This window comes from Phyllobates terribilis, unplaced genomic scaffold (genome assembly GCF_046119375.1).
Source record: "Phyllobates terribilis strain yellow unplaced genomic scaffold, ASM4611937v1 Scaffold_5__5_contigs__length_657084704, whole genome shotgun sequence".
NCBI lineage: Eukaryota > Metazoa > Chordata > Amphibia > Anura > Dendrobatidae > Phyllobates > Phyllobates terribilis.
The window spans coordinates 70,542,765-70,555,148 of record NW_027362765.1 but is presented as its reverse complement, the minus strand read 5'-3'; the positions used below and the strand labels follow the sequence as shown (position 1 = coordinate 70,555,148).

At 41.3% G+C, this 12,384-nt stretch overlaps 2 protein-coding genes across 3 annotated transcripts in view; both read right to left on the bottom strand.

Moving 5' to 3' along the window:
* LOC141271460 (uncharacterized) overlaps positions 1 to 12,384 on the bottom strand; it is a 549,319-nt gene that overhangs the window by 346,090 nt on the left and 190,845 nt on the right. The window lies entirely within an intron of this gene.
* The window catches only part of LOC141270718 (uncharacterized), a 111,851-nt gene continuing 104,460 nt past the window's right edge, over positions 4,994 to 12,384 (bottom strand). Inside the window, exon 7 of one of the 2 annotated variants that reach the window (XM_073680808.1) lies at positions 4,994 to 9,645. In XM_073680808.1, coding sequence (XP_073536909.1) covers positions 7,721 to 9,645 — 1,925 coding nt within the window. In that variant the 3' untranslated portion in view covers positions 4,994 to 7,720. The remainder of the gene's footprint in view (positions 9,646 to 12,384) is intronic. The other variant, XM_073680809.1, reaches the window with a different exon arrangement.

Sequence of the window (12,384 nt, the reverse complement as noted above, 5' to 3'; positions counted from 1 at the left end):
GAAAATTACAATGACTGCAATTCATATAGGTAATTTGGGAAAATCTGAGAAAATATTATTTGCATAATAATTTGGAACACAGTGTATTTCCTGGGTTAGATGCAGTAAAAAATTGTTATTAGATACACAGGCGGTGTAGCTTGCATCACAGCTGGGCTACTACGCTGACTAGCAGACACTGAAGCTTTGGAGCAGACCTGTGATTCCCAGGCTACAGTATGAGTAAACAGCTCTGCAGACTCAACCATCTGTGTTACCTCAAGCCATAGTGTATGTAGTTTCTTACGGTTAAAAGGGGGGGGAGCGACCTGACCCACCTGGAATTGACGATGCCAACGTCATGTAAAACACAGCAAGGGGACTCCAAAAAGAGTCTCCATTTTTTCCAAAAATTGTGGCACAGACACCACTTAAGTTGCATCAATTGCCCCAGAGTTGCTTAAAATGGTTGGTGAGGTGATTTTCCAAAATCCTCAAGCTTTTAGTCTCCCCAGGATGACACAGGGGTAGAAAAGTCCTTGGGGATCCATGATTTGTTCATCTTTATGAACGTGAATCTGTCTACATTCTCAGTGGACAGCTGCGTGCGCTTATCTGTCAGCACACCACCAGCAGCGCTGAACACACGTTCAGAGAGAACGCTGGCTGCGGGGCACGACAAGATCTCCAAGGCGTGAGTGGCGAGCTCAGGTGATTTTTCCAGATTGGAAACCCAAAGTGAGCAAGGGTCCAGTGACTCAGTCATGGCTTCGATGTTCACTTGGAGATACTCCTGTACCATCCTCTCTAGGCGTTGACTATATGTCAGACTTCTTGTCTCCTGTGGCCTTGCAAAGGATGGTCTAAAAAATTGGTGAAACGATTCCGCAAAATTACTGTCACCAGCAGATACGGTGTTACTGTTACGGTTTGAGTGATGAAGACGACTCGACAGTCCCACGGTTGGCAAGTTAGAACTGTGAGATTCACTACGTGCACCACTGGTGTTCTGTGGAAAAGCAGATCTAAGATTCTGTAACAGCCTCTGCTGATACTCCTGAATGCGTGAATCCCTTTCTATGGCAGGAATTATTTCAGCAAATTTACTTTTGTACCGGGGATCTAAGAGTGTGGCAACCCAGTAGTCGGGATTACTTCAAATTCTGACAATCCGAGGGTCATGTTGCAGGTAGTGCAGGAAGAAGGCAGTCATGTGTCTTGCGCATCCAGGAGGACCAAGTCCTTGTTGTGTTGGTGGCGAGGTAAGAATCATGCTTCCTTCCTCTGCCCTCTCCCCCCAACCTCGCACAACAGAAATATGATCAAGGTCTCCCTGCCCATCGCCAGTTCGTCCTCCACTTCTTACTCGGCTCCTGCACCTTCCTCATCAGTTTGGCTGCTACCATGCGCCCTCGTTAATCCCTCTCCCCCACCCTTCCATGCCTGCCGCCTTGGTGCTGCCGACCGTCTGGACCTTGGAGATGTTATCCCTTCCACATACGACTCCTCCTGTACTTCCTTCCCCTCCTCTTGTCCCACCACCTGACTCCGAATACTGTTTAAAGTGTGCTCCAGCATGTAAATGACCGGAATAGTCATGCTGATAATGGCATCGTCACCACTAAACATCTTCGTCGCCATTTCAAAACTGTGCAGAAGGGTGCATAGGTCCCTGATCTGAGACCACTCCTGCAGCGTGATTTGCCCCACCTCTGGATCTCGTTGGCCCAGGCTATACGTCATAACGTATTGCACCAGGGCTCGTAGGGGCTGCCACAGTCGCTGCAACATGTGCAGAGTTGAATTCCATCGTGTCGGCACATCGCATTTCAGCTGGTGAACTGGCAGGCCCAACGACTTCTGTAGAGATGTAAGTCGTTGAGCTGCGGGATGCAAACGGCGGAAGTGAGCACACAGTGACCGTGCCCTCTGCAGAAGGCCATCTAGTTCGGGATAGTGGGCTAAAAATAGCTGGACAACCAGGTTCAACACGTGAGCCATACAAAGCACGTGTGTGACATTGCCCCGGTGAAGGGCCGCACCCAGGTTTGCAGCATTGTCGCACACGGCCTTCCCTGGCGGCAGGTTCAGTGGAGACAACCATTCATGAAACTCGGTCTCCAGAGCTAACCACAACTCCTCAGCTGTGTAACTCACATTTCTCAGACATTTCAAAGTAAACACCGCCTGATGCCGTTGAGCCCTGCTGCCAGCATAGTAAGGAGGTGTGCAGGATTCCTTCTGCGCAGTTAGAACGCGGGTGGCATTACCAGACAGGCTTTGGGTGCAGGTGGAGGACCGAGAGGAGGTTGAGGAGGCAGAAGCAGTGGAGGAACTTCTAGATAAAGAGGATTGATGCACAACTCGTGGGGACGGCAAGATTTGGACAGCAGCCCCTTGTCCTGCTGTCACCATAGTTACCCAGTGCCCAGTCAGTGACATGTAACGCCCCTGTCCATGCCTACTCGTCCAAGCGTCTGTGGTGAAATGCACCCTGTCACACACAGAGTTTCTCAAGGAAGCGGTGATGTTGTGTGCGACATGCTGGTGTAGCGCAGGCACAGCTTTCTTTGAGGAGTAGTGGCGTGGCTGGCCAGTAAAGGTCTAAAAGAAGAAAAAATAATGACATGGTCCCCTTGTTTACCTGATCTGAACCCCATAGAGAACCTGGAGTCCATCATAAAATGTGAGATCTACAGGGAGGGAAAATAGTACACCTCTCAGAACAGTGTCTGGGAGGCTGTGGTGGCTGCTGCACGCAACATTGATCGAAAACAGATAAAGCAACTGACAGAATCTATGGATGGAAGGCTGTTGAGTGTCATCATAAAGAAAGGTGGCTATATTGATCACTAATTTTTTTTGTTTTTGCATGTCAGAAATGTTTATTTCTAAATTTTGTGCACTGATATTGGTTTACCTGGTGAAAATAAAAAAGTGAGATGGGATTATATTTGGTTTTTATTAAGTTGCCTAATAATTCTGCACAGTAATAGTTACCTGCACAAACAGATATCCTCCTAAGATAGCCAAATCGAAAAAAACCCACTCCAGCTTCCAAAAATATTAAGCTTGGATATTTATGAGTCTTTTGGGTTGATTGAGAACATAGTTGTTGATCAATAATAAAAATAATCCTCTAAAATACAACTTGCCTAATAATTCTGCACACAGTGTATAAGATGGGATCAGGATGAGGACTTTACTATAACATGGGACCAAGATGGGAAGATTAGCAGGTTAGTATAAGATGGGACCAGGATGGGAAGATTAGAAGATTACTATAATATGGGACCAGGATGGGGACATTTCTATAAGATGGACCTGGATGGGAAGATTACTATTAGATGGAACCAAGGTGGGGACATTACTATAGGGTATACTGTCTACTTTGCTGTGCTCACACACTGTCCCTCCACACTACCCCCTCGTTATACCCCCCACACAATCCAGTCTTTATTCTGTTCCCTCACACTTTTCTTCCCCATGTGTCTACTCCCACATTCCCCCCACTCACCATACTGTCTCTTCACATATTTACCCCCGTGCTCTCCATATTGTCGTTTTACAAATCATCTTCACTCCTCATACTGTTTCTGCATATTTCCCTCTTCTGTTACCTCCCATATTCCCTACTCCCTCCCAATATTATCTTATCTCACATTTTCCAATATCCCGTTCACCATACTGTCTCCTCACACATTCACCCCCTCACTCTCCATACTGTCTCATCATATATCCCCCCATACTGTTTCTTCACCCATTCCCCCCTTGCTCCTCATACTGTTTCCTCACAAATCCTCCTGCCCTCCATACTGTTTCCTCACATTCTCTCCCCGCTCGTCGTACTGTCTCCTCACACATACTCCCGCACTATCCATACTTTCTCCTTATACATCACCCCATACTGTGTCCCCTCATACTTTTCCCCTCCACCTATACTGTTTCCACAACTATTCCCCCTGCTCCTTATATTGTTTACACAACCAATCGCCCCACTTCCCATATTGTTTCCACAGTCATTCCCCACTCTCCATATTGTTTCCACAACCATTTCCTTCCCGCTACCCATATTGTTTCCACAGCAATCTCTTCCCCGTTACCCATATTACTTCCACAACCATGGCATTCCCAATCCCCATATTTAGCCACCCCCCTTGGTCCCTATATTATTTCCACAGCTTTTCCCCCTGCTTCCCATTATAGTTTCCACAGCAATCCCCTCCATCTGCTCCTGATATTGTTTCCTCAGCCGCCCCCCCCCCCTTCCTGCTCACTATATTGTTTTGGTCCCGCCTCAATTACAATAAATCTTTTGTTTCTTCAGATCCAGGGAGCACTTACCAGATGTATGTTCTTCACGCCTCTGCACTGCCGGAAAGTGACGCCAGCAGCATGATCAGAGGACAGGATCACACTGCTGATGTCACATTGACCCGGAAGTGCTAGCAGTCAGGACTGCAATAGCACTCACTCCTGAAAGACTAACGTACAATTCATTGATGGGGGCCTGTAACTCCTTTTCTGAGCCAGCTGTGAGTTTGACAACTAGCTCAGACGTCAGCTGAACCCAATACGGAGGGCAGCAAAATGTAGCAGTGGGGTTAACAACTTGGATCGCCACATCAGGCTGCCTGATGGCATCCCCCTGCTGGCAGCACCTAGCACAAATGCCCCGCATGCCCCTCCTGCGTTGAGTGCCTACTATATTGCATTGCTGAACAGGTGATTGAAAATTTGATAATTTTCAGATCTTAGAGACCTTACAGCTTGTCCTTTTATGTTTTGCAATTTCAATGTTGAGGAGTGTTACAACCTACCTTGATAACAAGAAGGAAGGAAGATACCACCTAATATTAAAGCATGAGGAATAATAAAACCTAACTGAAAGATCACATCATGTACAGTAGATCAAATTCTTACCCGATCTATATGAATATGAAAAGCAAATGAAAAACACAAATATACTTCTTTATTCAGTGTGGGATGTAGTAGATTATCAGGATACTAAAATCACATACATTAAAAGATTAATCATGATTAAAATGCTGAATAGCAGGACAGAGGAGCAGGGGAAAAGCAAAGCAGTACTAGAGATGTTTTTGTATATTCATGTATCTGCCAGGTCACTAATCTGTGACAGTAGGATGTGAACCCTGCGAATCTCCTTATCTCCCGGATTTCCTGGTTCCTCTTTTGATTAGTCGGGCTGGCTCAATATTGTGTTAATATCACACTGTAATAATGGCACTCAGCCAGCTCAGCTAATCAAAAAAGGAACCGGGAAGTAAGGAGATCACAGGCCTCCTGTACAGCGATCACAGATTACTGACCCAGAAGATGAACCAGAGTTCTGCAAATTGATTCTCCCATCTCTATTACTAATACATGAATGTGCAAAAACATAACAGCAAGGAATAAATATTCAATCATGAAAAGGATGCAAGATGCTATGGCAATAGCTGAAACATTATACAATATATCTGATAAAATATAAGAGAAATGGTCTAATCAATAAGAAGAATACAGTCAGGCGCACACCACTCCAGTAGGAACTATGTGGTTTAGGACACATTACAAATTATTGCTCTGTATCAAATGTTAACAGTTCGAATTTATCACTCGAAGCTTATTGATTTCACAGCTTGAAATATGTTGCTTGTAAACATTTGTGATAACCACAGAATTGAGAAAAAAAATTGGTCCTCACCTTAAGGCCTTAGAGAAAATAAATCTAAGCAACTAAATCTCTGCAATTGTAGCCAACTTTGTTCTCCCTTTATGTTCTCCAGACAACTTTCAAGAAGTTAATTTTCAGTGGTGCTGTTGTACAGTTTCTCTGCATTTACCTTTCTAGAACCACTAGCTAGGAATTAAAGAAAACTCTCCTGGAGCTCACGTGACATAGTTGTCATGTAATCCCAGCAGCCAAATCAGTGGTCACTTTAAACATTCCTCTTTTGCACAAAACAGACATCCAGAAAAAGTCAGAGCTGCTGCTGCTCTCTAACTCTCTCCAGATGTCATTTACATATGAAGGGGGAGAGAGTGAAGCAGCCACTGATTGACTGCAGGGATCTCCTGACATAATGTACCGGAAGCCCCGAGAGAGCAAGTGCCAAAATAACCCAATGCAGTTGAGTATAGCTGCTATTATTTTACTTGGGGGAAACAGTGATTGGGAAGAAGTTGTCTGATGAGTGGACAATCCCTTTAATACAAGAATCCCTCCATATAATATCCTTAGCCTGATCATGTTAGTTTAAAATGCACAAATGGAACAGGGTTGAGGCACCTTATATAATGCTCAGGTGTCAATTAAAATTATAAGTAAAAAAAAGTGTTTTTTTTCCTGCTCACCTGTCCCTTTGTGCCTGGCTGAAATCCCAGAGTCCAATAGAAATATGAAGAAATCCGGCACCAAAGCAATATGTTCCAAAGCTTTATTCCAAAAAGTTGTTAGTCCAAAAAATGTTGGCCTGTGTTTTTATGAGGTGGAGGGCTTAATCCAGCAAGGTCCCAGGACACTGGTTTATGCGTTTCAGGGGTATAAATTTATAGAATTACCTGCAATGTCTGTAATCTCTCATACATAGGCTGCACTCCGAGGAAATTAGCACTTGTCATATCAGCTCGCAGGGTGAAGAATTTCTCATTTTCTTTTGTGTGGTTATTAGGACAAACTTTCATTCTGAATCTCTCAACTAAACTATGTACTATGCCAATTTTTAAATAAAAACTTATATTTAAAATACCAGTTCCCCCTCAATGGAATAGATTCAAGGCAAGATTTTAACATTTAAAGGGAACCTGTCATGTGAGGAAACGCTGTTAATCTGTATGTTAATAGTGTTCTGAAAATGCCCGACATCCGCACTTAGAACCCCGCTGCTGGGAGGAAATGAACTTTATTCCCCCCAGCAGCGTTCATAAGTGCGGGTGCGGCGTAGGTTCAGAATGCTATATTTCACATGACAGGTTCCCTTTAAACAATAAATTAATATAGTTCAAAATACAGTTTTACAAGTACATTTTAGCATAGATTGGTAATAAGTTTGAAATTGAAAATGGGTTATCCTACGCCTCTCTCATCCACATGATCGGACATCAGGCATTGTGAGAATCTACTGTAAATGATCAGGACAATTGTTGAGACAACTCTTTGATTCTTAACTGGTCTCATCCAGTGACGTACTGCCAAAATTGGTAGACCATGTGGCCAATAAGGAGCCTGTGAGTTAGGAGTTGGAAAGGGAGTCTGGTGAATAGTTGTTTTGTTTGAGGGGTGAGGAGTTTCTAATTCAGAATTTTGATTTGGGATCCCATAATTTCTATGAACGCCCCTGGTCACATCAAACTATCAGGTCACCCTATTAATTTAATGAGACAAGCTCGGCATTGAATGATGACCTTAGCAGCTGTCTTGATCATGTATAGCAGCATCTCTACATTGTGAATATAAAATTAAATGGGAAAAAGCATCACTGGACAACCGTTTTGAGCTGCAGTGGTAATGTAAATGTAAAATATATTATATACAATGTTCATATACATTATTACTGTACATGGGTATTATTTGGATACTAATTATTTTTCAATAACAAGTCACAGGTAATTGGGTACATGTTTTAAAAATAATTTATTGCTCTAAAGTGTTTTCCCTTTCCTTTGGAGACTTTATTGTAACTTGTATTTTATTCTTTAACATTTTGTCAATATAACAATTAAAAAAAGAGAATAGCTACTTTCCTGTGTGAGTTTTTAGATGTGCAACAAGATTTGTTTTCCGATTAAAACATTTCCCACAATTTGAACACGAAAATGGCTTCTCCCCTGTGTGAGTTCTACGATGTCTATAGAGATCTGATTTATCGCAAAAACATTTCCCACACTCTGAACATGAAAATGGCTTCTCCCCTGTGTGAGTTCTCTGATGTCTGATGAGATCTGGTTTCAACTTAAAACATTTTCCACATTCTGAACATGAAAATGGTTTCTCCCCTGTATGAATTTTCTGATGTGTAACAAAATGTGATTTTTCTGCAAAACATTTCCCACATTCTGAACATGAAAATGGCTTCTCCCCTGTGTGAATTCTCTGATGTGTAACAAGTCTTGCTTTAGTTCTGTAACATTTCCCACATTCTGAACATGAATATGGCTTCTCCCCTGTGTGAATTCTCTGATGTGTAACAAGATTTGATTTCTCTGTAAAACATTTTGTACATTTGAAACATGAAAATGGCTTCTTCCCTGTGTGCGTTCTCTGATGCTTAACAAGGTGGTGCTTCATTGTAAAACATTTCCCACATTCTGGACATGAATATGGCTTCTGTCCTATGTGAATTTTTTGATGCACAATTAAATCTGATTTTCGTTTAAAAGATTTTCCACATTCAGAGCATGAAAATGTCTTGTTGCCTGTGTGACTTATCTGATGTTTAACAAGACTTGATTTATCTGTAAAACATTTCCCACATTCTGAACAAGAAAATGGCTTCTCTCCTGTGTGATTTCTCTGGTGTCTAACAAGATTTGATTTCTCTGTAAAACATTTTCCACATTCTGAACAAGAAAATGGCTTTTCCCCTGTGTGACTTCTCTGATGTGCAGCAAGATAAAATTTTGTATAATAGCATTTCCCACATTCTGAACATGAATATGGCTTCTCCCCTGTGTGAATTCTTTGATGTTTAACAAGATTTGATTTTTGGTTAAAACATTTCCCACATTCTGAGCAAAAAAACGGTTTCTCCCCTGTGTGAATTTTCTGATGTATAGCAAGATCAGATTTCACACAATAACATTTCCCACACTCTGAACATGAAAAAGGTTTCTCCCCTGTGTGAATTCTCTGATGTTTAACAAGACTTGATTTCTCTGTAAAACATTTCCCACAATCTGAGCAACAAAATGGTTTATCCCCTGTGTGATTTCTCTGATGTTTAACAAGATTTCTTTTTTCTGTAAAACATTTTCCACATTCTGAACATGAAAATGGCTTCTCCCCTGTGTGACTTCTCTGATGCTTAACAAGATTTGATTTTTGGTTAAAACATTTCCCACATTCTAAGCAAGAAAATGGCTTCTCCCCTGTGTGAATTCTTTGATGTGTAGCAAGATCAGATTTCGCACAATAACATTTCCCACACTCTGAACATGAAAAAGGTTTCTCCCCTGTGTGAATTCTCTGATGTTTAACAAGATTTGATTTTTCTGTAAAACATTTCCCACATTCTAAACACGGAAATGGCTTATCCCCTGTGTGATTTCTCTGATGTCTAACAAGATTTCCTTTCTCTGTAAAACATTTTCCACATTCTAAACATGAATATGGCTTCTCCCTTGTGTGACTTTTCTGATGTGCTACAAGTCTTGATTTAGTTTTGTAACATTTTCCACATTCTGAACATGAAAATGGTTTCTCTCTTATGTAAGCTATTTCATGTTCAACAGCCCTTCTGTGACTTTTGTTTTGCACGTTTGTCTTTGATGAAGCAGAATAAAGGACCTGCTGAAAAGAATCAGATGACAGATTTTTTCTGATAACATCTTGAGGTGTATCTGGTATAATGTCATGTTCTTCACAAGTATCTGTTGTGTTTTCAAGATCATTAGCTGAAAAATCTGATATCAGGCGTCGCTCTGAGCTCCTGGAACAATCATCTGCCAAGAATAAAATTGATTTTATTATTTTTCAGTAACATTGCATTGGAGTATTACTATTTATTTTATTATATACTTTATAGTATTTCCATGCAAGCTGTAAGAGGAGTCAATTTACAGACTAAGACCATAGACCACAAAAGAGAGACTGATAGATTACAGTGTTATGAGCTGTACACACGATCCGTTGACACTGCTGGTTTGACGCTGCCTGTTTATGCAGTGTCAAATCAACAGATGTTACAGCATAGTGGATGGGATTTTTAGAAATGCGGATCACCCGCGGAAACTGACATGTGGTGCGTCTTTCAGACCGCAGCATGTGAATTTCTCTCGCAGGTCCGCATGCGAACTGTCCTCATGGACCTAACCTCTTTGAGGAAAGTCCATATGTGAAAAAAAAAGATATGACGCCGCTCATTTGCATAATGAGCGTAAGCCGCCGCTGCTATTCCGGAACATCGAGGCCGCAGGCTGGTAAGCATCATGTGCACATAGCCTTAGGCCACCAGGTTATGTCCTTTCAAATTTTCACTTCTCTATTATACTCATCTTTTCAGTTCATGTTTCCCTGTGTCTGTCATGAATCGGTTCCAGTTATATATTCAGAGGGGAATCATAAAAGGGATTTGTAATCAGTTTTATTAGGTGACTCCTCATCATACATTCTCTGACAGGTACAAGCACTTTAACACAGAGCAAAGAACATTGGAGGAGATTGGTCATATACACATAAGCCATGGCTTTGGGGAAAAAGTAAGGCTTAGAATATAAAATACTGTATATATACAATGTCATGCAAGCCAATAGAAACATTACCTGAATATACGAATATGAAAGCACTGTAGGATCTAAAAAAGTATTTGCAGCAGTGTCCCCAGCAAACATAGTTGTCTGTCCCTGATTGTTTTACAGATCACTTAGCCTTACACTTGTGAATCCTTCAAAATTTTTCATATTTCTATATAAATTTGACCTAAAACTACATCAGATCAATTTAAAAGATGTAACCTTTGAGGTCTCCCAAAATGAATTAGATGTCATTCTGTTATCTCTAATGGGTACTCCTTCAATATCTGTTATTTATCCTGTAATTAGATCTAATCTACTAGGGGTGCACCCGGACACTTTCTTCAAATATTGGAGACAACAGCTGGAGGATGTGGAAATTTATGATAATAAATTCCAGCCTGACCTGATCCTAAGAAAACACATTATAAATGAATCGTGGAGAGAAACTCAGTATAAAATCATGCATGGCGCCATTTACGCATTTGACATGCCTAAAAAAGATCCGCTATCAAATAAGCTAACAGCTTGCCCTAAATGTCACCTTCCATTCTCCGACCTTATACACGGCCTATGGAGTAATACAGAGAACCCTGGTGGGAAGATAGGAGGCCCACCCAAATTGCTCCACACCCTGCTTATTCTGGCAAAAAAACAATTACTTAAATATTGGCTAGACCCCAACACTCCCCCTATTGCAGAATTGACAGCTCAAATGAAACATTTTATGGGAGTGGAGCAACAAGATGCCCTTAGTAATAAGGAAACGCAAGCTGGCAAACTTCTTCCGAAATGGAAACAGTTTATTGTGAACTGTTGCTCACTCAATGAAAAAAAAGAAAATGGTGGAACCTTTCACTTCTACAGCTTGGTACATATTGGTGGATCTTAAAAATAGCCTAGGACCACTACGCTTAAGTTAAGGAAGGGAAAGAAAAAGTAGGATAGAGAGATCATTAGGTAAGGGTTTATAATATGAGTATAGAAGGTCTATTTTACCAAGATGGCTTCAATAAATCAGAAAATCAACTGGATTGTATGTCAACTAAATTGATGTAAGTTACAATGTTATTATGTTATTAGGTTTTTTATTGTCTGTATTGTTTTGCATTACCAATCAATCTTGTGAGAATTATAACTTTATAACTTGTCTGCGAACAAGTATTTGATTATCATTTTAGTCTGGTATGCTATGTTCTTTTTTGAAAAATACTAATAAAAATTATTATTAAAAAAAAACTACATCAGATTTTCACACTAAAAGTAGATAAATTGTACTATCTATCTAGCAGGTCAGTTATGTAACATTATGAGGTCAGTCCTCCCTTAGGCCCATGGCTGATTATTTTCTAACTTCCAGGGTGGCGGATAACTGTTTTTTTCGTTTTCGGGAGAGATCACCTTATACTAATTATTTATTTATATAGCGCCATTGATTCCATGGTGCTGTACATAAGAAGGGGTTACATACCAAATACAGATATCACTCAGTAAGCAAACTAACAATGATATATCGGTATGGAGGGAAGAGGACCCTGCCCTTGCGGGCTTACACTCTACAGGAATGGGGAAGGAGACAGTAGGTTGGGGGGTTTCAGTAGCTCCGGTGTTGTTGAGGTGGCAGCAAGCAAGGTCATGGCAGGCTGTAAGCTTGTTTGAAGAGATGTGTTTTCAGGTTCAGTCTGAAGGATCCAAATATAGAGGCTAATGAGACGTGTTGAGGCACTGAATTCCATAAGATGAGAGATATTCGGGAGGAATCTTGGAGGCGATTGGGTGAGGAGCGAATAAGTGTGGAGGAGAGAAGGAGATCTTGGGAGGACCAGAGATTACGTAAAGGAATATATCGGGAGATTAGTTCAGAGCTGTACAGAGGAGAGAGGTTATGGATGGCCATGTAGGTTAGTGTTAATAGTTTGAACTGGATACGCTGGGCAATTGGAAGACAGT